At 69.1% G+C, this 26697-nt stretch overlaps 1 protein-coding gene across 1 annotated transcript in view; it reads right to left on the minus strand.

Moving 5' to 3' along the window:
• Positions 1-5601: 5601 nt before the first annotated feature.
• The window catches only part of ZNRF1 (zinc and ring finger 1), a 37843-nt gene continuing 16747 nt past the window's right edge, over positions 5602-26697 (minus strand). The window contains exons 2-5 of the mRNA XM_075940696.1: positions 14391-14486; positions 9593-9698; positions 8615-8704; positions 5602-6603 (exon numbers count right to left, since the gene is read on the minus strand). Coding sequence (XP_075796811.1) covers positions 8647-8704; positions 9593-9698; positions 14391-14486 — 260 coding nt within the window. The 3' untranslated portion in view covers positions 5602-6603; positions 8615-8646. The remainder of the gene's footprint in view (positions 6604-8614; positions 8705-9592; positions 9699-14390; positions 14487-26697) is intronic.

Here is a 26697-nt window from a genome sequence, read left to right on the forward strand (position 1 = left end):
TGCGCCCCACCTGGGCCTGGCCCTCCCTGGGCCCTCTCGGCCCCCCGCGCCCCACCTGGGCCAGGTCCTCCCCACCCCCCTCGGCACCCCCATGCCCCCCCTGGGCCAGGCCCTCCCCGGGTGGCCTCATCCCTCACGCCTGCCCCTCAGCCCCACCCAGCAAGGCCCACAGCCTTCCCTGGAGGAAGAATTGACCCCACTCCCAGGTTCCTGCCTCTTCTCCAGCCTCCAGGGGGCAGCCTGGCCCCACAGACGCTGCCCCCCCCCCCCATGCTGCCAGGGGGCTGGGAGCTGCTCTCTGCAGGGCATTGTGGGGGTCCCCTGCCAGCTGGCTCCTCCCTGGGGCTGGGCACTGAGGCTGGCTGAGAGCCCTTCCGCCCCGCCCCAGCCACCTGCTGCAGCTGCCAGCGCACCCAGAGGTGCGGCCACCCTGTCCCTGCCAGCTGCACCCGCCGCCTCCCCCAGCACCTGGGCTCCTGGGGCACTTGCCCGGGACGGCTCAGCTGGCCCCTTCCCCACCGCACGCTTGTGAGCCAAGGGGCTGGCCCCCAAGCTGGGGAGACGTCTGGCAGGATGCGGCTGGGATGCCCGCGAAGCCCTGGAGTTCCAGCCGGGAGCAGCCGCCTCACCCTGCCTGGCGGTCCCCTCCCTGCCTGGGGAAACTGAGCCCCCTGCTCCGGCGGTCCCCTCCCTGCACCCCAAAGGGCCCAGCTTGGCACCCTTGGGGCAAAGCGACCCCCCTACCCCCAGGCATCTGGGACCGGACGCAGGTTGGGGGGGGTGGAGCTCAGACAAGCCCCCAGGTGCAGTCAGCAAAGGTACATGTGATGGCGCGTCGGGGACCCCCGGCCCTGCACCCCCGTCTGCAGCCAGACGCGAGCCGCCGGCCAGCTGAGTACAGACGGGTTCATTGCTGCCCGGAGCCACAGCGCGGTGCCGGCTCGACACAGGCAGCGGGGGCCAGGCCGACCGCCCCAGGGCCCTGGGGGGTTCACAGGCCCCTGATCCCTACTCTGGTTTTAGCTGCTTCCTCCATGCGCCCCCAGGCGCAGACCCCCCTCACCCAGCCACAGAACACGCCCCCCCCCCAGACACCCCCCTTCCTCTGGTCACACCCCTCCCCCGGCCAGGCGAGACATTGCTAGGCATGCTAGGTGCCTGCCCCAGGGACCCCCCTTGCTGGGCAGTGCTACAGACACCAGCCAGTAGGGGTCACCCCCAGCCCACACAGCAACCAGTGTGTACAGCACCCCCCCCACTATGTCACACATGCATGCATCTCTGTGTATGTGTGTGCACACATGTGCACAGGTGTGTGTGTGTGTGTGTGCAGCCACAAGCGTATGTGCTGCCGTGTGTTGTGCAAATGCAGCTGTGGGTGTGTGCCACTGAGTGTGTGTGCTCAGCTGTGGGTGTGTGCCACTGAGTGTGTGTGCTCAGCTGTGGGTGTGTGCCACTGAGTGTGTGCGCGTGTGTGCTCAGCTGTGGGTGTGTGCCACTGAGTGTGTGTGCTCAGCTGTGGGTGTGTGCCACTGAGTGTGTGCGCGTGTGTGCTCAGCTGTGGGTGTGTGCCACTGAGTGTGTGCGCGTGTGCGCTCAGCTGTGGGTGTGTGCCACTGAGTGTGTGCGCGTGTGCGCTCAGCTGTGGGTGTGTGCCACTGAGTGTGTGCGCGTGTGCGCTCAGCTGTGGGTGTGTGCCACTGAGTGTGTGCGCGTGTGCGCTCAGCTGTGGGTGTGTGCCACTGAGTGTGTGCGCGTGTGTGCTCAGCTGTGGGTGTGTGCCACTGAGTGTGTGCGCGTGTGCGCTCAGCTGTGGGTGTGTGCCACTGAGTGTGTGCGCGTGTGTGCTCAGCTGTGGGTGTGTGCCACTGAGTGTGTGCGCGTGTGTGTGCTCAGCTGTGGGTGTGTGCCACTGAGTGTGTGCGCGTGTGTGTGCTCAGCTGTGGGTGTGTGCCACTGAGTGTGTGCGCGTGTGTGTGCTCAGCTGTGGGTGTGTGCCACTGAGTGTGTGCGCGTGTGTGCTCAGCTGTGGGTGTGTGCCACTGAGTGTGTGCGCGTGTGTGCTCAGCTGTGGGTGTGTGCCACTGAGTGTGTGCGCGTGTGCGCTCAGCTGTGGGTGTGTGCCACTGAGTGTGTGCGCGTGTACTCAGCTGTGGGTGTGTGCCACTGAGTGTGTGCGCGTGTGCGCTCAGCTGTGGGTGTGTGCCACTGAGTGTGTGCGTGTGTGTGTACTCAGCTGTGGGTGTGTGCCACTGAGTGTGTGCGTGTGTGTGCTCAGCTGTGGGTGTGTGCCACTGAGTGTGTGCGCGTGTGCGCTCAGCTGTGGGTGTGTGCCACTGAGTGTGTGCGCGTGTGCACTCAGCTGTGGGTGTGTTTGTGCGTGTGTGTGTCGCCATAGGTCGTGTGCAGTGGTGGGGTGCGTGCACATTCAGATGTGGGGCGTGTGCAGCGGTGGGCTGTGTGGGGGCAGCCTGGGTGCACACATCTGCATCTACCCAGCTGTGTAACCGCTTTGCGTGTCCGCATGCCCCAGGCTCCCTACAGCGCCAGCGCCCGGCCCCTCCTCCGGCCGGCACCAGCAACTTGGCCCCCTCCCCCCGTGCAGGGCTCAGCTTGCTCCAGGCCGGGGGTCTCGTGGGGCCTGGCCTGCCCCCCCCCCGGGGCTTACACGGGCCTGGCTCAGCCTGGCACGGGGCAGCACCCCGGGGTGATGGCACCCGGTGCTACGCCCGCATCCCCATCTGGCGTCTGCTCAGCCAGGCGCCCGCAGCTCCAGGGACAGGGTCCAGCCTCAGGGCAGGGCAGCTGGGGACTTCACTTCAGCCCCTGCCCCTTGCGGAGGCTGCCAGTGGGGGCGCTGCATGTCCGGGGCCCAGCGGGACGGTTCCGGCCCCAGGGCGCTGGCCTGCTGCCATTGGGGGTCCCCCAGGGCCCAGCTCCTCTTAGGCCCCGCAGCAGGGCCTGCAGTGCAGTTTGAGCGCAGCCCCACAGAGACCTGGGCCCTTCGGGCTGGGACCCTGCTCCTCTGAGCCGGCCCCGTCTGGCCCAGCCCTTGCCGCTGCCAGGCCCTGGGCCCTCCTGTCCCCTCGCCAGCCTTCTGGGCTCTAGTGGCCAAACGCGCCGGGTTCGCGCAGCCTCGTGCCCTGCCCCCAACAGACCCCCCCACCCCTGGGAACTGGGCAGGCGCAGGCCCATAGGGCCTTGGGGGGGCAGGCGCCAGCCCCGCTGAGCACCACAGCAGCTAACCCCATTCCCACACCCGGGGCCCCATGTCCTCCGAGGGGCCCGGGGCAGGCGCTGGGCAGAGCAGGCCTGGGCTCTAGGGAGGGGATGAGGCCCTGGCACGAACCCCTCTGGCTGGGGGCGGCAGAGACAGGTGCAGGGGGCCTGTAAGAAGGGGAGAGAAGACAACGTGGGGCGACATTGGCTCCCCTCCGCCGGGGCCCTGCGGGAGGGGGTGGGGCTTGCTGCAGGACTGGGGCCACGGCCCCCAGCGGCGAGGGCCGGCCGCCATACGCTGCCCCAGCCCCAGCCCCAAGGAGCCCGTCGCTGCACTGCGGCCCTAGGGCAGAGCGGCTGGGGGCAGGCAAGGAGCCCTCCCTGCAGAAGCCGCCAGGGGCCCCTAACCTCTCACCGCCCTGGAGGACTACAGGTGGCAGGAGCCAGGAGGGGGCACGTACCCCACAGTGCCTTGTCCTGGGGCACAGCCCAGCCCCTACTCCCTTACCTTGAGCTCCTGCCCCCCAGCCCAGCCCCCCAATCCCTTACCTCGAGCTCCCCCGCCCCCCACTCCCTTACCTCAAGCTCCAGCCCAGCCCCTGCACCCCTCCATTAGCAGTATGGAAGCGTGACCCTCGCCCACAGGAAGGCTTTGAGAACCAGTAGTAGAAATGGGACGACGTGATGGTGATGGTGCAAGGCCAGGCACTGGGACGTGCCTGAATTCCTGCTGTCAGGCGAGGCACGGCCGAGCAAGCCCTGGCCATACTGGCTGGTGGCTTTTCCCCGTGGGCTGGGGAAAAGGCTAAGAATAACGTCCGCACACAGGCAGACCAAAGGGCCATCTGACCCAGCGCCCTGGCTGCCCACAGTTGCCAATACCAGGAGTCCCAGCGTGTGGCTAGACAGTTTTTTCGAACAAGCTTCCCCTGCATCTAGACTGGTGCCCCGTTCTTTCCAGAGTAAATCGAAAGGCGGTGGCGTTTTTTCGACCACGGTAACCTTGGTGTTCCGAGGAGGAATGCCGTGTTTCAGAGTGCGCTTTCCACGCAAGGCGTTCTCGAACGCAACCAGGGCGTTTCCCAAAGAGCAGCCGCCCTGCCTAGGTGCTCTCGGCAAAGCTGCTCGCTTTCGAAAGATGTGTACTCCAGCCGTAGCCCCCGAGAGAGGGAACAGAACAGAACCATCCAGTGAGTCCTCCTGTCGCCACTCCCCGGCCTCTGACAAGCAGGCTACAGGCAGCATCCCCGCCCAGCTCTATGAACATATCGAGCTTTTTTGAACTGTTGAAGTCCTGATCTTCACAACGGCCTCCGGCGAGGAGTTCCCCAGGTTGGCTGTGCGCAGCGTGAAGAAAAACTTCCTTTGGGTTGTTTGAAACCTGCTCCCTATCCATGTCATTACGCCCCCAGCTCATGTGTAATGGGAACAAGTAAATAACATCTCCTTGTTCACCCATCATGATTTCACAGACCTCACTCCCGTCTCCTTTGCCAGGGCTGAGTCCCTGCCTTTCTCTCTCTCTTCCTGTGGGGCCCGTTCCAAACCCCCCATGGGTTTTGTTGCCCTTCTCTGAACCGTTCAGAGTGCAGGCTCTGCTGGGCTGCAGCGGCTGAGGTGTTGGTATCACTAGGCAAGACCCAGGGCAGCTCACCTGGGCGAGTGGGCGCCATCCTGGGCTCCCGGCTTTCAGCTGGAGCCTGAGGGGAGGGCCAGCTGCTCTCAGCAATACCCCAGAGGCTAAGCCCCAGCCAGGGAAAGTTCTGTAGGCTCCTCCGGGGTCACAAGCAAATCGGCCCCTGCCTGGTGCTGGGGGAAGGTTTCTAACACGCAGGGCTGATGAGGAGCAGCCCCGGACTGGCCTGTGGCCGGGCATGGTACCTTTGTGCAGGCAGGGGAGGCTGAGATGGGCCAATTCCCAATAGCCCCACAGGCTGGAGCTGGGCCGGCTCAGGGGCACGAGGGGTGGGAAAGGGTAACAGGAGACTTACCAGGCCGTGGCCAGGCTGCTCTGGTCATCTGGAGCCGCCCCTGCCTGCTGTGGGTGTGCTCCAGCCTGGGCCTGGGGTGGGCCCACCTACCCATGCCCCCTTTAACCAGTTAAAGGTCCGTCTAAGCAGCGAAAGGGGATTTTACAGCCCCAGCGCTGCAGGGGGCAGGACGGCAGTGCCCCGGGGCGCTGGGCAGGGAGGCGCGGGTCGAACTAGTGCACGCGGAGCCGGCTCTGGCAGCGCCGTGACTGAGCCAGAGGCTGGGGGGTTCCGGGAGCGGGTGGGGGAGGCTCTGTGGCCTGCGAGGGGCGGGTCAGACGCTGATCGCTGTGGCCTGGCTCCACGCATCTGGGCGCTCCCCCGCTGCCAGCAAAACAAACAGCCAGGCGGCTACGGAACAGGATTTTAATACCATATCAAAACACCTGGACTCGGGAAGGACCCCCCCCCCAAGCTCTGAACAACATTTTAAAATTTTTAATTTTTTTAATATATAAATACAGAAACCTTCCCGGGTGGGCAGGCGGGGCCCCGCTGGACGTGGCCATGGCTAAAACGCTCCTCCCGGGCTGCTCCCAACAGCGAGGGGGGTGGCGCGGCCGGGGGCAGGAATAAAACCCCACCTCTGGCCTGTGTCTGCCTGCACCCAGCCCTGGCCTGTGGGGGTGAGAAACAGGTGGCGGCCTCTCTGCCAGACGCTCAGGGCTCCACCCCGGGGAAGTGTAAGGAGACCCCCCGCACACAAAGGAGGGGAATTCGGGGGAGGGGTCCGAAGGGAAGGAACCGCTTTTGGCCACTAGGACTCGAGGCTGAGTGGAGGGCGGCGGGCGGGCGCGGGGGCGGAAGCTTTCGGGTGGCGTGTGGCTTGGCAGTCACTGGGGCACGGGCCCGGCTCCAGCAGTGCGTCCGTGAACACCACCAGGCAAACGCTCGGCCACACCCCACGGCTTTAGTTTTTGTAAACACTTTGAAGACAGCCCCCGCGCTGCCTCCTGGGGGGGACGCCGCCCCTGCTGGGTCCAGTTCAGCGCCCTCCGGGGGAGGCAGTCAGGCGCTCGCTAGGGACGCAGGAGCACAGCCGGGAATAAATAGCGCACGCTCCGTCTGGCCGGGCGGGCTCCGTCCCGGGCAGCGGGAAGGAAAGGCCTTCGAGCCAAACATCATGACGGAATTTCCAATGTCGCTGCTCCGCGGGCGGCAGGGCCGTGGCGGGCCGGAGGGGCAGGCGCTTCCAAAGGGACTTTTCCATTCACTTAAACAAAACAAACCCCCCCCAGTCGGTAGCATCCCAGTGGATTCAAGTGTCTGGTTTGGGAGGAGGTGAAGAGTCAGCCCGGAACTGGCTGGGGCGGCAGGAAGGGGAGAGGATGGATGGCAGGTGCAGCAGGGCGCCCTGGGGAGAAAGATACAACCCGACGTCACCCCATGGCATCGGAGCACGACACAGGACTGGGAGAGTTGCCGGCGTCCAGCTCACCCTGCTTCTCGGGCAGAGGCCACAGCTGCCCGTGCGCCACCCTTAGCCCCTGCAAGTCGGCTCACTGGCCACGCCCAAGGAACACCCTCCCTGCCCCCCGCAAGTCGGCTCACTGGCCACGCCCAAGGAACACCCTCCCTGCCCCCCGCAAGTCGGCTCACTGGCCACGCCCAAGGAACACCCTCCCTGCCCCCCGCAAGTCGGCTCACTGGCCACGCCCAAGGAACACCCTCCCTGCCCCCCGCAAGTCGGCTCACTGGCCACGCCCAAGGAACACCCTCCCTGCCCCCCGCAAGTCGGCTCACTGGCCACGCCCAAGGAACACCCTCCCTGCCCCCCGCAAGTCGGCTCACTGGCCACGCCCAAGGAACACCCTCCCTGCCCCCCGCAAGTCGGCTCACTGGCCACGCCCAAGGAACACCCTCCCTGCCCCCCGCAAGTCGGCTCACTGGCCACGCCCAAGGAACACCCTCCCTGCCCCCCCGCAAGTCGGCTCACTGGCCACGCCCAAGGAACACCCTCCCTGCCCCCCGCAAGTCGGCTCACTGGCCACGCCAAAGGAACACCCTCCCTGCCCCCCGCAAGTCGGCTCACTGGCCACGCCCAAGGAACACCCTCCCTGCCCCCCCGCAAGTCGGCTCACTGGCCACGCCCAAGGAACACCCTCCCTGCCCCCCGCAAGTCGGCTCACTGGCCACGCCAAAGGAACACCCTCCCTGCCCCCCGCAAGTCGGCTCACTGGCCACGCCCAAGGAACACCCTCCCTGCCCCCCTGCAAGTCGGCTCACTGGCCACGCCCAAGGAACACCCTCCCTGCCCCCCGCAAGTCGGCTCACTGGCCACGCCAAAGGAACACCCTCCCTGCCCCCCGCAAGTCGGCTCACTGGCCACGCCCAAGGAACACCCTCCCTGCCCCCCCGCAAGTCGGCTCACTGGCCACGCCCAAGGAACACCCTCCCTGCCCCCCGCAAGTCGGCTCACTGGCCACGCCAAAGGAACACCCTCCCTGCCCCCCCGCAAGTCGGCTCACTGGCCACGCCCAAGGAACACCCTCCCTGCCCCCGGAAAGGCACGGGAGCCTGCGCGCACCCGCCGGGCTCTGAGCAGGTGCAGCTGCCGCAAAGGCCGGTCAGGGCGGGCCCGCGGCACACGGATCAGACTGGCCCCGCAGACAGCAGCCCTGCCGGAGCCCCGGGTGGGCGGAAGGGAGGAGGCGGCAGCTGTCTGAGCAGAACCAACGCTCCCCGCCTGCTTCTCCTGCCAGGGGCCCCGCCCCATGAGCCTTCTCCCAGAGCAGCCAGCTCCACCCTGGCGTGGTCACTGCCCCGCTCACCCCCAGGGAAGAGCCGCAACCCCCCCTCCAGGGCATCTGCATTTGACACCACGCAGGAAACAAACCTCCAGGCCCCCGCCCCCCACAGCTCAGAAGTGGCTGCAGGGCCCTGCTCCTCTTTGAACAGCTGCCACCCTGGGGGGGTGAGGGGAGGGGGCTTCCCGTTGGCCAATGGGAGCTGCACAAAGCACCCCTCCCTATTCACAGACCCACATGGCCCCTGCAGCCAGAGCTGGGGTGTGGGCGGGTGGGGCAAGGAGGGAGCAGTCTGTGGGACGTGCTGGGCTGCTGGCCGGGAGGTGCCCAGGTAGGTCTCCCACCCCTCCCTCCTCCTGCACAACCCCCCCCGCCCCCCCAGCCTCCCTCCCAGTGCCTCACCCCGCCCCCCTCCCAGTGCCTCACCCCGCCCCCCTCCCAGACCCCACACCCCCTCCATTAATATCATGGGAGGGGGCAGCCCTTGACCACTTTCCAAATTCTTGGGGTGGCTCCCATCAAAGTTTATTACCCCCCCGCTGTAGGCCACACGTGGCACCACAGCGCGGAAGGCCCGGGCGGGCCCAGGGCGCGGCACTCGGAGGCGGGCGCGCTCACCTTGCAGGGAGGTCAGCAGGCCTGCCTGGCAGTCAATCAGACGGATGCTCTGGGCACGATCTGTTCACTTCAAACCACGAGTCTATACAGCTGTGGGGAGAGAGAGTCACTGCCCGCCCGGCCCGCGCAGCGTCTCCAGCCCCGGCGCCGCGCACACCCTGGCTTGTGCCCAGCACCGGGGGAGGCGGGGCGGCGCTGCGGCCTAGGTGCTAGCCCCGCACATGGCACAGCAGGTTCAATTCCCTGCTCTTCCCATCACTCGGCGCCTTAGTTTCCCTCACTGCCCAAGGGGGGCCTCCCCGAGCCAGGCGGCCAGACCCACGGCAGAGCGGGAGTGGCTCAGAGAGCAGCGCCGGGGCTCAGGCAGACAGAGGGGTCACAAGGGCTGGGTGCCCAGCCCTTCGCTTGCTGCTGGCAGATTCCTTCGGGCTCCTGCCTGGCCCGTGCGCCCTGCACATCCCCACGCGGCTCGGCCGCAGCTCAGCACCAGCGAGAGCGGGTCCTTGGAGCAGCCTCATGGCACTTGCCCCAGGCCCGGCTCATGCCCCCCCATCAGCGGCCCGTCCCTCTCCGCTCAGGGTAGTGCCAGCCGCACCGCCTGGCGCCTAGGCAGGGCAGTCCTGGAGCACGGGGCCAGCCGGGTGCTCAGCTCCTTGGCTAGACTCCTGTGGGCAGGGAAAGGGCCCCAGGATTCTCAGGCGGCGCTTCGAGCGGACGGGCACGGTGGGGCACCCCGGAGACGCGGGCGGGAACGCCTGCCTCGCAGCCAGGAGCTGCTCAGTGCTAAGGGAGGTGGGAAGGGCAACGCAGCAGCCCCCAGCCTGGTCCCTGACAGCAGGGGACTGCGCTTGGCGCCCAGGGATGCAGCCACTGGCAGCAGGGGAGGGCGAGGGCCAGGGCCAGGCAGCGCAGAGCCGGGAGCAGAGCCCTGGCAGTGTGGAGACGGAGAGGCACCGACTGAGCCTGGTGGGGCGGTACCTTTTGTGATAGATGCACAGGCAGGGCAGCCTGGCTATCGTGTCCCCCTGCAGAAGTTCCTCCAGGCAGATCACGCACTCGCCTGCGTCTTTCGTCAGCACGTCATCTACGGGCCAAAGAGAGCGATGGGCACAGGCGGACAGCAGCGGACCCCGCCATGCGGCCTGCACCCCCGCTGATCCGCAGGGCCCCACGGGGGACCAGACGCAGCACACAGCTCGCGGTCGTGTCTCCAAGCAGCGCTGAGCTCATCATGGACGGGAGCAGCCCCCTCCCCCCTGTGGGGCGACAGGGTCCCCAGGCCAGCCCCTCCTGCGCCCCAGGGTGCTTGCTGAGTTACGCTGCCTTTCTCCTGCCCCCGTCTATGCAGAGGACACCTCAATCCCACCCCCCCTCGAGCTAGGGAACCAGCATCCCCACAAGGGAAACTGAGGCACAGAGCAACCTAGCCAAGGCCACACAGCCTCAGACAAGCCACCCGCGGCACTGCAGGCAGCTCCCAGGGCCCGGCTGAACACGGCTCCCAGGCATGGACAAGGGGGGCCCAGCGACGGCCGCGAGCCACTCTGCGTTCGTTTCCCCAGCCCAGCCGGGCCCAGAGACAGCTCAGACACCTCCGGCCTCAGGCCACTTGTGAGCCTGGGCAGGCTGGCTGGGCAGGCTCTCCCCTGCGGCAGCACAAGGGAATGCCAGCCTGGGCACCAGGGCTCAGTCATTCAAGTGATGAGCTGGGGGGGCTCAGACAACTTGGGCTGCTTCCCAGCCCCTGGCTCCCTCATTTTCCCTTGGGGAGGCGAAGGGAGGTGGGGAGGGGCTGGAAGAGCTGGGGGGGAGCCTTGGGGAGGCGGGAAGGGGCTGGCGGAGCTCGGGGGGGCCCCTTGGGAAGGCGAAGGGAGGTGGGGAGGGACTGGCGGAGCTGGGGGGGAGCCTTGGGGAGGCGGGGAGGGACTGGCGGAGCTGGGGGGGAGCCTTGGGGAGGCGGGGAGGGACTGGCGGAGCTCGGGGGGGCCCCTTGGGGGAGGGGCCGGCACAGCGGGGGGCCGGCGGAGCTGGGGGGGCCCTTGGGGGAGGGGCCGGCACAGCGGGGGGCCGGCGGAGCTGGGGGGGCCCTGGGGGAGGGGCTGGCACAGCGGGGGGCCGGCGGAGCTGGGGGGGCCCTGGGGGAGGGGCCGGCACAGCGGGGGGCCGGCGGAGCTGGGGGGGCCCTTGGGGAGGGGCTGGCACAGCGGGGGGCCGGCGGAGCTGGGGGGAGCTCCGGGTGCAGGGCAGCACGGAGGGCATGGCCACGCCTGCTCTGTGCCAGCGTTATCGGCTTCTCGCCGTGGCGAGGGCCAAGCCAGCCACACTCACCTCTCCCCGCAGGCCAGCCACGCTGCCTGGGCCCCTGGGGGCGGGAAGCCAGGCGGACAGAGCCCGCAGAGCCTGAGCTGTTAGCGTGCAGGGAGCGAGCTGCTGCCCTTCCTCCTGGGGCTGCGACTCCTCCGAGCCCTGCGGAACCCAGAGCCGGCCCTACCCCGGGGTCCCAGTGATGCGGACGCGGGCCTGGGGGCCACTAGCAGGGTGCAGCATCCGAGGGGGTTTGGGTGCAGTAGACGCACTGCCGGGGAGCTGCGCTGCCTCCGCCCCGCCCCGGGGCCAGCAGGGAAGGGGGAACCGAAGCACCCGTCTGTCGGCGCACGGGCCCAGCGCTCTGCTCTCCAGCAGGAGGTGCTGCAGAGGACGGGCCAGGCCGGCGCCGGGCTCCGCTGAGGGGCCGGCGGTGCGGGAGACTCTGGCTTGGCAGGTTCCCAGAGCTCCACGGGGGGGATGTGCTGGAGCCGGGAGCTGCCCAGCAACAGCGAAAGCCCCGCTCTATTCTGGCAGCCAGGGAGGAGGGGACCCGGCCCAGTCTCCTCCCCCTGACCTGATTTCCAGCTCCCACGGCCCCAGCTCCCAGCGCGGGGACGCCCACGTGACCGGGAAGGTGCCAGCACAGGCCTGCCACGGAGAGCTGGCCCGGGCAGCGCCAGACGCAGCCATGCGCCCTCCGGTGCCTCACCCAGTCCCCTCAGGGCGAGGCAGGAGTGACGGGCTGGGCCTGGGCACGGCTGAGGGCGTCCCCTCAGGGCAAAGTGCTCGAACTCGGGGCTCCTCACAGCCCGACTGGCGGCCCTTCCCAACAGGCCACACGCCAGTCGCACCGAGCGCAGCAGTGACCAGGCTGCTCCCTTGGAGACCCAGTAACATGGCAGCAGGGCAAGAGCGGGGACAGCCACAGGGCAGCCTCCCCGCCCCACGCTGCCGCCCGCCCGCCCCCCGTCGCCCGCCCCACGCTGCCGCCCGCCCGCCCCTCGCTACCCATCACCCGCCCCACGCTGCCGCCCGCCCGCCCCCCGTCGCCCGCCCGCTCCTCGTTACCCATCACCAGCCCCACGCTGCCGCCCGCCCGCCCCGTCGCCCGCCCGCCCCTCGCTGCCCATCACCAGCCCCACGCTGCCGCCCGCCCGCCCCTCGCTACCCATCACCAGCCCCACGCTGCCGCCCGCCCGCCCCCCGTCGCCCGCCCGCCCCTCGCTACCCATCACCAGCCCCACGCTGCTGCCCGCCCCACGCTGCCCATCACCAGCCCCACGCTGCCGCCCGCCCGCCCCCCGTCGCCCGCCCGCCCCTCGCTACCCATCACCAGCCCCACGCTGCCGCCCGCCCGCCCCTCGCTACCCATCACCAGCCCCACGCTGCTGCCCGCCCCACGCTGCCCATCACCAGCCCCACGCTGCCGCCCGCCCGCCCCACGCTACCCATCACCAGCCCCACTCTGCCGCCCGCCGCCCCTCGCTACCCATCACCAGCCCCACTCTGCCGCCCGCCCGCCCCTCGCTACCCATCACCAGCCCCACTCTGCCGCCCGCCCGCCCCTCGCTACCCATCACCAGCCCCACGCTGCCGCCCGCCCGCCCCCCGTCGCCCGCCCGCCCCTCGCTACCCATCACCAGCCCCACGCTGCTGCCCGCCCCACACTGCCCATCACCAGCCCCACGCTGCCGCCCGCCCACCCCCCGTCGCCCGCCCGCCCCTCGCTACCCATCACCAGCCCCACGCTGCTGCCCGCCCCACACTGCCCATCACCAGCCCCACGCTGCCGCCCGCCCGCCCCCCGTCGCCCGCTCGCCCCTCGCTACCCATCACCAGCCCCACGCTGCTGCCCGCCCCACACTGCCCATCACCAGCCCCACGCTGCCGCCCGCCCGCCCCCCGTCGCCCGCCCGCCCCTCGCTACCCATCACCAGCCCCACGCTGCCGCCCGCCCGCCCCTCGCTACCCATCACCAGCCCCACGCTGCCGCCCGCCCGCCCCCCGTCGCCCGCCCGCCCCTCGCTACCCATCACCAGCCCCACGCTGCCGCCCGCCCGCCCCACGCTGCCCATCACCAGCCCCACGCTGCCGCCCGCCCGCCCCCCGTCGCCCGCCCGCCCCACGCTGCCGCCCGCCCGCCCCACGCTGCCCATCACCAGCCCCACGCTGCCGCCCGCCCGCCCCTCGCTACCCATCACCAGCCCCACGCTGCCGCCCGCCCGCCCCTCGCTACCCATCACCAGCCCCACTCTGCCGCCCGCCCGCCCCTCGCTACCCATCACCAGCCCCACTCTGCCGCCCGCCGCCCCTCGCTACCCATCACCAGCCCCACTCTGCCGCCCGCCCGCCCCTCGCTACCCATCACCAGCCCCACTCTGCCGCCCGCCCCACACTACCCATCACCAGCCCCACTCTGCCGCCCGCCCGCCCCTCGCTACCCATCACCAGCCCCACGCTGCCGCCCGCCCGCCCCCCGTCGCCCGCCCGCCCCTCGCTACCCATCACCAGCCCCACGCTGCTGCCCGCCCCACGCTGCCCATCACCAGCCCCACTCTGCCGCCCGCCCGCCCCTCGCTACCCATCACCAGCCCCACTCTGCCGCCCGCCCGCCCCCCGTCGCCCGCCCGCCCCTCGCTACCCATCACCAGCCCCACGCTGCCGCCCGCCCGCCCCCCGTCGCCCGCCCGCCCCTCGCTACCCATCACCAGCCCCACTCTGCCGCCCGCCGCCCCTCGCTACCCATCACCAGCCCCACTCTGCCGCCCGCCCGCCCCTCGCTACCCATCACCAGCCCCACTCTGCCGCCCGCCCCACACTACCCATCACCAGCCCCACTCTGCCGCCCGCCCGCCCCTCGCTACCCATCACCAGCCCCACGCTGCCGCCCGCCCGCCCCCCATCGCCCGCCCGCCCCTCGCTACCCATCACCAGCCCCACTCTGCCGCCCGCCCGCCACACGCTACCCATCACCAGCCCCATGCTGCCGCCTGCCCCGTCGCCCGCCTGCCCCTCGCTACCCATCACCAGCCCCACACTGCCACCCGCCCGCCCCACGCTGCCACCCGCCTGGTCACCCACCAAACCGCCCGCTGCCGCCCGCCTGCCCCACGTCGTCCACCAAACTGCCCATCGCCCGCCCACCCCCTGCTGCTGCCAAACTGCCCGTCCAATGCTGCCTGGCTCTCAGCCCGCCCAGAGCAGTGACACCGCTCCCAGCACCGGGCAGGTGGCACCAGGGCCAAGCTGCCTCACTGCCGCTGATGGACAAGAGCCGCCCGGCAGCTCAAAGGGGCAGGGCGGCTGGCGACCCCACACCGGCCTGCCTCGCGGTGCGACGACACCCAGACGGCACTGCCAGCCCTGAACCCAGGACTCGCTGGTTCCTCACTCAGCGGGAACCAAAGCGCCCCCAAGCCACTTGCCCCACGGGCCGCCCGCTGCCCACCCCCGCCGCGCGGCGCCTTACCGTTGTACGAGAGGCGGGGCTTGCTCAGACACATGATAAAGTGCATTTCCATCTCGTCGGAAGCCACGGATTTGGAGCAAATGGGGCACTTGAAACCTGGAAGGGAGCAGAGGGAACGGCCATTAGCCCCACCGGACAGTAGGCCCTGGGCCGCAGAACCAGCCTGCCCTGCGCAAGGAGCCGCCCTGCCCGGTGCCAGCAGAGGCTCTCGCCTGCAGCGGGACCCCCTGGCTCAGTGCCTAGAACCCGCGAGCACCCTGCGCCAGCACCGCCCCCGCCTTCCCTCCCGCGCCAGCACCCCCCCCGCCCCGCCCGCCGCCTTCCCTCCCGCGCCAGCACCGCCCCCGCCCCGCCCGCCGCCTTCCCTCCCGCGCCAGCACCGCCCCCGCCCCGCCCACCGCCTTCCCTCCCGCGCCAGCACCCCCCCGGCCCGCCCTCCGCCTTCCCTCCCGCGCCAGCACCGCCCCCGCCCCGCCCTCCCTCCCGCGCCAGCACCGCCCCCGCCCCACCCCAGCCCCCCGCCCACTCCAGCCCCCTGCCTTCCCTCCTGTGCCAGACCCCCGCGCTGCCCTCCCTGCCTCAGCCCCCTGCCTTCCCTCCTGTGCCAACCCCACCCCCACCCCGGCCTCCCCGCCCCTTGCCTTCCCTCCTGCTCCAGCCCCCCCCGCCCCTGCCTTCCCTCCTGCACCCACCCCAGCAGCTCGCCCATGGGGAGCAGAGAATGCTGAGGTGCCCCCCTGAGGTCACTGCCCTGCCTACGGCGCTGCCGGCTGGGCCCAGGGGCAGCAATGAAAAGCCAGGGCAGGCGCAAGGGCACCAGTCAAAGGCAGGGAATGGGGCGGGGACCAAGCAGGATGCGCCCCCAGGCAGTGCCCCCTGCGCTCGGTGTGCCGCCTGAAGGAGCGGGACTAAGCCCCGAGCCACCGCCTCCAGGGAGCGTGGGGGCCGTGCTGGCCCGTGCCAGGGGGTGGACGGGGCCTCCTTGTGCTTCTTGGGGCACGTAACGCAGGGAGTGCAGGGACGCAGCGCCCAAGGAGCAAACCCCCCAGCACTGAGGGGGCAGGGGCAGGGCACCCCCGGGCTGTCCAGCTCTCCTCCCGCTGGGACCCGGGGGCTGCTCAGCTCCGCGCTGTCCCCCCGCTGGCGTCCCCTCACCTTCCCTCCCAGCAGTGCAGCTCCCTCGGGCGGGTGGGAACGGAGGCGAGGGAGGGCAGAGCCTTCCCAAAACGGCCGGTGCGGCTCTCCATGGGGCTGGGAGTGGGCGGGGCCTTGGTGGAAGGGGGCAGGGCTAGGCTTGCCTTCCACCCCATGCCGATGCCAGGATTCCTGCCCAGCTTGGCATCTTAGCATTCAGCTGCTGCCCACGTGCCCCGCAGAGCCGAGGTTCATTTGCATTCCACCCCCCATCACAACGGCCGGCCGGCCTCCCGCCAGACGAGCACCGCGCCAGCGCCCCCGCGGCACCCTCCCGTCCGTGCCAGGCTCCGTCGCAGGACGGCTTCAGCAGCAGCTCTCCAACCTGCTCTCGGGCACCCCGAGCCTGCCGCACCCGCTGACTCAACCGAGCCTGAGCTGCTGGGACACGGATGCCGCCGGCAAACCCGGAGCACTCCGCAAGCCCCCGCTGACACCTCTGTCGCTTCAGCCCTTCTGCCAATGGTGCTCCTGCTACCGGCCCGCCCTGGGCTCGGCCGAGCACGGCGCTGTCCGATACAGCCGGCGCTCCCGCGGTTACCGGCCCGCCCTGGGCTTGGCCGAGCACAGCGCTGTCCGATACAGCCGGCGCTCCCGCGGTTACCGGCCCGCCCTGGGCTCGGCCGAGCACGGCGCTGTCCGATACAGCCGGCGCTCCCGCGGTTACCGGCCCGCCCTGGGCTCGGCCGAGCCAGCCGGCGCTCCCGCGGTTACCGGCCCGCCCTGGGCTCGGCCGAGCCAGCCGGCGCTCCCGCGGTTACCGACCCGCCCTGGGCTCGGCCGAGCCAGCCGGCGCTCCCGCGGTTACCGACCCGCCCTGGGCTCGGCCGAGCACGGCGCTGTCCGATACAGCCAGCGCTCCCGCGGTTACCAGCCCACCCTGGGCTCGGCCGAGCACGGCGCTGTCCGATACAGCCGGCGCTCCCGCGGTTACCAGCTCACCCTGGGCTCGGCCGAGCACGGCGCTGTCCGATACAGCCGGCGCTCCCACGGTTACCGACCCGCCCTGGGCTCAGCAGTGTTGGCGCTGTCCGATACAGCCGGCGCTCCCGCGGTTACCGACCCGCCCTGGGCTCGGCCGAGCACGGCGCTGTCCGATACAGCCGGCGCTCCCGCGGTTACCGGCCCACCCTGGGCTCAGCTGAGCAGGGTGCTCTCCAATACAGCCGGCGCTCCCGCGGTTACCGGCCTGCCCTGGGCTCGGCAGTGTTAGTGCTGTCCGATACAGCCGGCGCTCCCGCGGTTACCGGCCCGCCCAGGGCTCAGCCGAGCGGGGTGCTCTCCAATACAGCCGGCATTTCCACGGTTACCAGCCAGCCCTGGGCTTGGCCGAGCGGGATGCTCTCCAATACAGCCGGCCGGCGCTCCCGCAGGCAGGGAGGATAAACGGCTTTAAGGCCGCAGGTCGGAGATCAGGTCTGGCTGCTGAGCTGGAGCCTTCTCCATGCAGAGCACAGGGCGCCGAGGCGAGCACAGGGCACTGCACGCTGTCTGAGGGGGGACCCGAGTTCTGCCCTTGAAAGCAGATGCCCCGGTGTAACGGCAGAGTCGACACCCTGCGGTGCCCAGCTGAGTAACGATTCGACACTTCGACCGGCCTCAGCCAGAGCCAGGCACGTTCCTTAGCACTGTTCGGACAGAGGACTCCGATCAGCCCCACTGGCCAGCAGAGGAACGCTGAAGGGGAGAACACACATGCCTGAGCCGGCAGAAGGCCAGGAAAGCCAACTTAGCCAGGACACCTTTGGTGGAGAGGAGCGAGCGTGTGGGGAGGAGCGAGCGTGTGGGCTGGGTCCCACCCTGGCACCAGGGGGAACAGCAAGGAGACCCAGCCCGCCCTGCAGCACTGTGGGCTGCCAGGAAACCGCCAGCTGACACGAGCGCAAATCAAAGCGAAAACCCTGGGCTGGGCTGGGCGACCGGTGCCGAGGGAGGAGTTTGCAGTGGTGAGCGGTATCGGCGGTGGATTGCCTTTCAGCTCTCTAGCTCCCCAAACCTCACAGAGCTGGCTGTGAATCTACAGAAGGGATTCTGGCTGAGAGGCTATGAAAACTCAGGGCCAGACTGGGCTTGAAGTGGCCAGCTGCTCCGAACCGTGCAGACAGCTGCTGGGGGCCCCTCCGCGAGAGGGCCAGGGGGTTTCCAGGGGTCAGCCGCAGAGAAGGCCGGTCTGCACAGGGCAGTTCTCCCAGCCAGAGCAAGGGGGGAACCTGGACCCACAGCGCCGCCCCTGCGCAGACAGACACGCTCATGCCGCTGTCCCAAAGGAGCATCCGGGGCCCGTAGAACAGTCACTCAGCAGTCACCCCGCCCTGCGCCGCGGGGGAGACTTCCCCGGGCTGGCCAGGCCTGCCCCACACCTGCTCCCGGGCCCAGCGCCCAGCTGGCTTTGCAACAGCGCAGGCCGTGCAGCTTGGCAATGAAAACAGGATGCGGCGCCGCCTCCGGAGTGATGCCACAGACGGGCCCATTCCACAAGAACAGCCCCCCACGGGGCAGAGCCGCCTGGCCCTGGAGCCCTGTCAGCGGCTGGGGGGGAGGTCTTACCAACAAGCACCCCCCAACGGGTCTCGCCAGTCGCCTGCCTCACCGTGGACTGGAGACCCCTCCCCGGGTGCCGGGCGCATCCACTCTGCAGGCGGGGGTGCCTCTTGGGCGAGGGGCAGCAGCCTAGGTCTGAATCCCCCTGCCAGTGCACACGATGGTTAGCCGGTTAGCCATGCAGCGGGGAGAGCGGGGGAGGTTGTCACCTGGCCCCCAGGGGCAGGGGCTGTGCCGGACGCCCGAGCAGCCTGCACGGCGGGCCGAGCTGCTCCAGCCCCCTCCAGAACCGGTTAAGGGGACGCTTCCCCGGAGGAGGTATCAGGGGGTGGCGGTGTTAGTCTGGATCTGCGAAAGCGACAGTCCTGTGGCATTGGAGCATAAGCTTTTGTGGGCGAAGAGGAAGGGGTCTTGTTTGCCCACACCGCACCGCACACCTCCCAGCCTTCACCTGGAGCCCGCTGGTGCGCTGCCGCCATACCTGGAGCCAGCAGCCGCAGGACAGTGAGGGCGGAAACGGGCGTCTGCCGGCTCCACTCGCAGAAGCAGGACCTGTCCCTTTAAGACCTGATTTCGCTGAACTTGGCAGCTGCTAGCAGCGTTTCACCCCCCCCCCCCCAATGTGCTATTTTAGCAGCTGCCCCAGTTCTGCCCGTCTCTGGGATCACCCGAAGGGATCGTTCCCGAGCAGCGGTGGGGGTGCGGCGAGATGAGCTCTGCCGCAGATCTGCCCCAGCCCCAGCCCCAGCCCCAGCGGCCCTGCCGAGCGGAGGCTGGTTACTGCCCAAGGGCCGGAGAGACAAGCGGTTCCCTGGCAGCGCGCCCCAGGCAAGCAGAGCCTCTCCCGGGTGCAACAGGCTGGGGGGCGCGCATGGCCAGGAGGGAGTTTAACTCCAGCGGGCACCGCAGGCCCCCAGGACCTGCTGTGGCGCTAGGGTAGGTGCCGGCGGCTCAAGTGCCTGTCTGGCCACAGCAGCCACAGGGCACCCTCCCCTTTCTGGACACCCAACATGCCTCCCCCACCCCAGGCTCTCCACCCAGCTGTGCCCACCCCGCAGGAGGGGTGAGCCGGGGGCACAGGAGCCCAGCAGGGCGGGGCCCGAGCAGCGCTGGAGGAAGCCCCTGCTACAAGCGACCCAGGTGGCCGGTCGAGGGGCCAGACCCAGAGCCACCGAAGTGCGATGATTCCCCTAGGCGCTGGATCAGGTCTGGCACTCCCGCCGCAGTGGGGCACAGACCCTTGTGCATGGTGGGCTCTTGGGTGGATGGCCTAGCTCCTAACCTGCACTCAGGGGCCACCCGCTGGTGCCGGACGCAGCCCAAGGAGGGGGTGGGGCTCCCCCCTCGCAGTGAGGCAATTTCTACCCCCCCCCCCGTGCCAACAACCCCACTCCTCATCTCCAAGGGTTACCGAGCGCAGCCTGGCACCGCCGCAGCATCACAGTGAGACACAGGATGGCAGGTGCCGACCTGGCAAGCTTGCTGGGAACTGTCTTGCGCCCGTTCCATGCCCGTCCCACCCAGCAGCAGCTCCTCTGGCAGCCGGCAGACCGGGGGGCCGTGTGTGCTTTGTTCAGGCCCCCCCTCCCCCCGGCACTGGCCACGTGCGCCGGGAAGGGCAATTGTCAAGGTGCCAGACTGTCTGGAAGGCCCCAGGGGCCGGGCCTACTCAGGCCTGTAGCTACCAGGTGTTACTAAGCAACAGATGCCCAGCGCGGGGGGGGGGGGGGGGGGGGCCTTGCCAAATGCCAGGCCAGCTGTCCTGGGCCGCGCCCTGTCTGGGATGCACCAAGGGCGCCTGGCCTGCCTGCACCAGCCGCTAGGGCAGGGGGGAGGGGGCAGATGCAGCAAGGCTGGTGACAGAGCTGAGGAGAGCAGCTGACACCAGTTCAAAGCCAGGCCATGACCCCAGCAGGTTTATGGGAGACGCTCCACTCCAGCCAGGCACGTGGGACATGGCTCCACTGCACATGCATCGCATGACCCTGGACTGCCCGTCGACCCACCCCCGCTCACGCGGCCCGGTGACACCGCAGGGCCCTCGGCAAGGGGCTGCCCGTCGACCCACCCCCGCTCACGCGGCCCGGTGCGACCGCAGGGCCCTCGGCAAGGGGCTGCCCGTCGACCCACCCCCGCTCACGCGGCCCGGTGCGACCGCAGGGCCCTCGGCAAGGGGCTGCCCGTCGACCCACACCCGCTCACGCGGCCCGGTGACACCGCAGGGCCCTCGGCAAGGGGCTGCCCGTCGACCCACCCCCGCTCACGCGGCCCGGTGCGACCGCAGGGCCCTCGGCAAGGGGCTGCCCGTCGACCCACACCCGCTCACGCGTTCCGGTGCGACCGCAGGGCCCTCGGCAAGGGGCTGCCCGTCGACCCACCCCCGCTCACGCGGCCCGGTGTGACCGCAGGGCCCTCGGCAAGGGGTGGGCCGCCCGGCGGGCCATGGCACCGACAGCAGCAGGCGGGTGAGCACTGACATTCTAGCATTTGAAGCAGGGATGTACATGTACCTGGTTAACCGGCCTGCCCAGGCAGGGCTGAGCCTGCCACACCACACTGCGGGTTGCTCTGCGCAGGCCCCAGTTACCGGTGACCATGGTCCGCATGCCAGCAAGGCAAATGCTCGCTGGGTAGCCAGCGAACCCTTCGCAGCCTCGTTGCAAGGCCCCGCGGCATGGGAAGCTGCCCTGCCAGAGGATTCTGCCCCACGAACGGCGGCTGGGGAGGTGGGTTCCTCCCCCTCGCCTTACAGCAATCCAATCACACCGCCAACAATCAGAAAAGCTGGTGGATGGACGGGGGCGGGGGCATGGAGGATCCAGCCAGGGTGGGAGCTTGAGGGCTCCGGCAGCCCCAGGCTGGCTCCGGCAGCCCCGGGCTGGCTCCGGCGTTCGATTACCAGGCACTGCTTAGATTACCCATGTAAAGCAGTGATTACAAGAGAGGAGTGCGCAACCAGGCGCGCTCAGAACCACACCCGGCGCAGGCTGGCTGCAGAGCGCCCAGGCAAAGCAAGCCCTACCCAGCTTCCAACTTCCCAGGGAGAGAGAGAGAGAGAGAGAGACCGACCGCTTGTGCAAGTCCTGCCATTGGAGCCGGAAAGCCCACGGCAGGAGCAGCTGGGTTGTCATCTGCCCAAGCCTTCCACTGTGACACGCAGCGCTCCCCCGGCTGTCTCCACCGACGCGCGCTGGAACCAGCAGCCGAGAGCAGGGCAGCCGGCGAGGGCCCCAGCCAGGGCCTTAGGGCCGGGGCGGGCCAGGCTCTTGGGAGAGAATTTGAAGGGGAGGTTGGGAACTGGCACCACTACTGGGCACAGAGTGACACCAACCGAGCACAGGAAGCCTGTTCAGACCCCGGGGGTCACCGCTCCCACAGGGCCCTGGGGGGCAGGCCGCAAATGCTGCTCTTCCTGGGGGCTTCCAAGCTGCCCTCGCGGCTGAAGGCCCCACCCGGCGCTCCTGCAGGGTGAGGGGACAGCCTGGACTGGAAGAACCACCCCAGCTCTGGCCACCTGGGCGAGGCTGCGCCGGACCCGGCCGAGTGTGACGCTGCGGGGCTCTGCCAGGAAGGGCCCCTGCCCTGTGACCCTGGGCTAAGACCAGCCAGGAGCTCTCCAGAGACTCCACAGACCGAGGCAGCAAGAGCCTTTGCAGCAGGCACCCCGGTTCCTGCCCTCTTGGCCACACAGGACCAAGCCCTCAGCTGCCACCCTGAATCCCCGCACACCCTCAGCACAGCTGAGTCCCTGAACGAGCAGCATGGGAGGGGGTGGGACATGACAGATCTGGCCTAGCACATGGCCCAAGGGATAGTCACTGCATTGTGTGCCTCAGTTTCCCCTTCTGTAAAAGGGGGCTAGGAGAACCGGCTTGGCTCCCCAGGGCACAGAGAGCAGAAACCCATCAGTAGCAGAAGGCAGAGGAACAGGTCACAGCAGCCCCGGGGGCTGGGGCACACCCTCATACCAGAGTGCAGATGGGGGGGGGGGGGTGTTTCGCCAGTGGGAGGGGTCCCAGAACTGGCCCCACTCCTGACTCTGCTCACCAAGACCTGCGCAGGCACAGACATGCCAGCACACAAAGCCACATGCCGACGTCCCGCCTCGGCCACCACGCAGCACTGAGAGGATCCAAGGGAGAGCGTGATTACAAGGCGCACCCTCCCCGCCACCAGCGTGCCTGCAGCCCCGAGAGTCCAGCGGCGCCCAGCTGCCGCCTGCGTTTCCACTGGGGGGGCACATCCGCACATGCCTTGGTGGCACAGCAGGTATTCCACGCACGCACCGACAACCTTCGAGGGACCACTGGCGCAGAGGCGTTGGCCTGGTTCCTGGGGAGCGGGGCAGGGAAATCCAGGCAAGCTGGGCTCTGGTCCTAGGCGGTGCAAAGCCTTGCGAGCCGAGGTGGCCGCTCAGCAGCGAGCGGAGCCCTTGGCGGAGGGCCTAGCTCCCGGGCCGGGGGATGTGCCGTGCCGCGCGGGCCACGGCTGCGCTCAGGAGCCGAGGGGCACGAGGAAGGTAGAAGCATGAGGGCAGGCCGGGCGCAGCCTCCGGCTCCAAGCACATGCCGGCAGACGTCTCGTGTCTCCCCAGGCTGGTGTGGCCCATCCTGGCCCCACACCAGCCTCCCAGCCCAGCTACGGGGGAGGGACTGGCCAGCCGGGCCAGCCACGGGAGCCAAGAGCAGGCGCACACAGGGCTGTGGCCAGGGGAGCTCGGACATCTACAGGTGACAGAGCGGCTACCTGCCCCACGGCCCCTCTGCACTGGGGGGATGGGGGGGATTTTCCACCTTCCCAGCCAGCCGCTCGAAGCTGCCCGTGCTGCACATCACCCTGACAGCTGCTTATGGAAAATCCGCCTCCCTCGCACACTAGCCGGCAGAAGGCTACGCCCAGCCATATGGAGCGGCACCCGCCTTCCTCCTCCGAGCCCGAGATCCGGGCTCCAGTTTGCTCCCAGCAAGGGGCCCCCTCCCGCTCCAAGGTCCTGGCGGCTCACTCCCGGGGTACGGAGCCTGCTGGGTCGGTAGTACAAGGACTCAGCGGCTGGCCAGGAGGGGAAACGCCTCCATTCTCTACCTGTGGGGCCTGTCGGTCGCCGGGGGAGACAACACCGCCAGCTACCCGCACCCAGCCCACAGACCCGTTACACCCCCTACCCTGAGCCCTGCGGCGTCAGCCGCAATCCCCAGCCCCCCGGGCGCGCGCGGGAAACCCTCCCTCGGCTCAGGGGCGATTCCGGGACAGCCCCGCTCAGAGACTGAGGAGGGCCGGGGGGACAATGCGGACGGCACAGGGCCACCTCGCCGGCTGTCGTGTGACCCAGGGACGGTGAGGAGCCAGCCCGCTGCAGATGGAGTCATTCCCATTTCCCTTCACACTGCTCACTTACACTTCCAGCCGCCCCCGGCTCCTTGGCTGCGCTGCAGGGGCGGGTGGGCGGCTGCCGCAGCGCAGGAGCGTGAAGGGTGCTGGGAGCCGGGTAAGAGCGAGCCAGACGGCACCACTCTAGGGATGGGCTAAGCCTGCACTCCCGAGCAGAGCCCCGCTGCGCTGGTACGGGGGTAGGAGAGCCCCCCAGCCTCGCTGCTGGGCTCTCCAGCCCCCGCTGGACTGCGCTGCTCACCACGGCGGCTCCGCACACCCACCGCCCAGCAGGGAAGAGCCAGAGCTGCCCGCCAGCCCCACGAGACAAGCAGGACCCCACGCCCGCTGGGAGGGGGTCACCCAGACCTGAGCACCCGGCAAGGCGCGGCCTCTCCTGCCAGGCCTGGGCTCACGGGCAGAAGAGCGAGCCGCAGCATCTAACGGCCGGAGGGCTCCCCAGTCCCGCTGCTCTGAGTAGCACAGCTCCATGGCGGCCACCTACGCGCCTCCTGGAAGTGGTACCTGGCAGGCCCCTTCTGGTTTTACCGCAGGGCCTGCCCCAGTCCTGCTCCCTGGGCTGCCTGCACCCAGCCACGGTCATCAGTGTAGCTGCGTGTGGGGGGACTGCCCTGGCGGAGCCTGGCCCACACACCCCATTGGCAGCCTCTGCAGAGGGGTGACATGCTGTTGGGAGAGCCCTGCTGACCAGTTACCCTCTCCAACTCCCCCAGGCAAACCCAAGCACAGCCTGCCCCACTGCAAGGGGTCCCCCCCATGTCTGCATCAGGCAGGAAGAGGTTCCCCCCGCCACCGGTTCCTGAGACAGCCACACCTCTCAAAGTTCATTCCGCCCGCTTGCAGACCAAGCCCCACGCGGCCCCGTCTCTCTAGGCCCCTCTGTTCAGCCTGGCAATACTGGCGATGTTACTGCAGCAGCGGGGCTTCTGGTGCCAGGGATCCTGGCCAGGCCGTGCGCTCAGCAAGGGACGTCGCTGTCTCATTTACTAGCCCTCCACCCTAACACGCCCGCCCCAGCTGCGCTCCTGGGGCCGGACCTCTGTGCAGCTCTCGGATACCCGGGCTAAGAGGCGCGCTCGCTGCGTGTGACTGGGCGAGTGTGGGTCGCTAACAGCGCTCCTGTAGGCAAGGCCCAGCTCCGCAGGGCTTGGGCGCAGGCTGCGCGAATGGAGGGATCCCATCCCCGGTCAGGGGAAGAAGCCCAAGGAAGGGCGGGCTACAAGGTGCAGCGAGCCCAGCTGCACTCCATCCACACTGGCTGCCCGCCCACCCCCAGGCTGGCTCATATCGCACCACGCACCGTGCCCGATAGCCGCCCGGCCTGTTCTTGCCCCCTCCCCCGGGCGGAGGCTGTGCAGCGGGGGCCTATGGCAGGGGCGGGGGTTAGCTGCCGCTGCTCTGAACAGATAGTCCAGACGGCACAGCGAACAGAGCGGCGGTGGGGCTGGGCAGCCCCTGACGGGCTCACTCACAGGACTCCGCAAGGGCCGCAGGTCGGGGGAAGCATGCGCAGGGCTGGCCTGCCTGCTAGGCGGGCTCCAGCACCTTCTGCTGCTCTCCAGGGCAGGGGCAGCACAGGGCTCGGCAGGGAACGAGGGGGGTGCCATGCTAGAGCCAGCGCTGCCATGGCAGGGATGTCGACCCGCTCACCGGACCCCGCGCAGGCCGCAGCAGCCCCAGGCCTGTGCCCATCGAACCGGTTAAGCTTCACAGGTCACTGGTTACCTAAGGGGGATTCTACCTCCCTGCGCCTCAGTACAGACACAGGCCTGCTGCCTCAGGCCCAAGGAAGCCCCAGGGGCTGGCAATGCAGTGCACGATGGAGGGCTGGGATGGGGGAGGAGGGGGACAGACCCGTCACAGGCCTGTTCTCCTGGGTCGGTCACACTCACGCGCTGGCTTTGGACGGGGCTGCCAGCTGGCTCTCTGCCGGGGCAGGCGACTGGAGAAGCCTCGCTGCACCGAACCGAGGGGCCCCACCTACAGCAGATCGCCAGGCGGAAGGCAGGGAGACGCCGCCGGGCAGCCCACACGCCACGTCCTTGTAGGTCACGGTTCTTGTTCCGGCAATGCTCGCAGCAGCTAAGCCAGCACTTGGCCTGTCAGCCGCCGGCACCCCTTGTGCCCTTCTCTGCGGTGGGAATCCCTTGCGGTTCTCCCCCCAAACTCGATGCACTGCAATGCCCCCACCCAAGCCCAGCCGCGGCCCAAAATAAAGCCAGGCCGACGCGGCTGTTCCCAGATCTCAGCGCGGCGCAGGCTCCCATGGCAAGGCGCTCGCTCGCGGCTGACAAGCTGCCTGCTGACTCACCGTGCGACTCAACCCCCAGATGCAGCCCCGCCTCGCTGCTCCCCTCTTGCCCTCCCCAGCAACCCCCCGAGGCCTCCAGCTCTGTGCTCCCCCGACCCAAAGCCATGGGCCGGAAGCAGGGATGCAGCAGGCTGAGCTGAGCCAGGAGCCAAGAGCTGCCTGCCTGGGCTCCGGATTGGACGGCCCTGTGCCGACAGCAGCGCTCTGCAAGCTCCCTTCAGGGTGTGGGAGCGGGCTGATACGGGCGTGGGCAGCGCTGTCAATCAGAGAGGGGCCACACTGACCCCTCCCCCCATTTAACAGCTCTCGATGTGAACGAGGTCAGTACGGGACACGCCAGCCCTCTCCATGCGCCTCCTTCGCCCCGGCACTACAACGGGCAGGCACCCTGGATTCCTGTCACTTCCGCCGGCAGCCCGGCCGACACAGTGGGCTTTGCACACAAAGGCTCATGGGTTTTTTATACAGTTTTAAATAACTCCCCTTATTTCGGAACAAGCGGAGCATCCACACGACCAAGTCGGTTATTTCAAAATAACGGGCTGGTTACAGGGCGTCATTGACGCCTGTAGGAACCGATGTGTTGTAAGTCCTCCCATTCCCCGCTCTTTAGTCACGCCAAAAATGTGCGCATGCAAATGGAAGTCAGCCACAGGAAAAACTCCCTGCTTTACATTGTTTCGCTAGAAGTGCACGTTTTTCGGAATGTATTTTGGACATGCAGCAAGGACGGCCTGTATGTCGAAATGGCAGCAGCGTGGACGCGCCGCCGCTATGTCGAAATAACGACTCCCCAGAGTCAGTAATTACTCCCCAGGGCTTCCTGGGGCCCTAAGTCGTGGAAGCGCATCCACACTAGGGAGCCTGCCTGGG

The sequence above is a fragment of the Pelodiscus sinensis genome, chromosome 12, assembly GCF_049634645.1.
Source record: "Pelodiscus sinensis isolate JC-2024 chromosome 12, ASM4963464v1, whole genome shotgun sequence".
NCBI classification, from domain to species: domain Eukaryota; kingdom Metazoa; phylum Chordata; order Testudines; family Trionychidae; genus Pelodiscus; species Pelodiscus sinensis.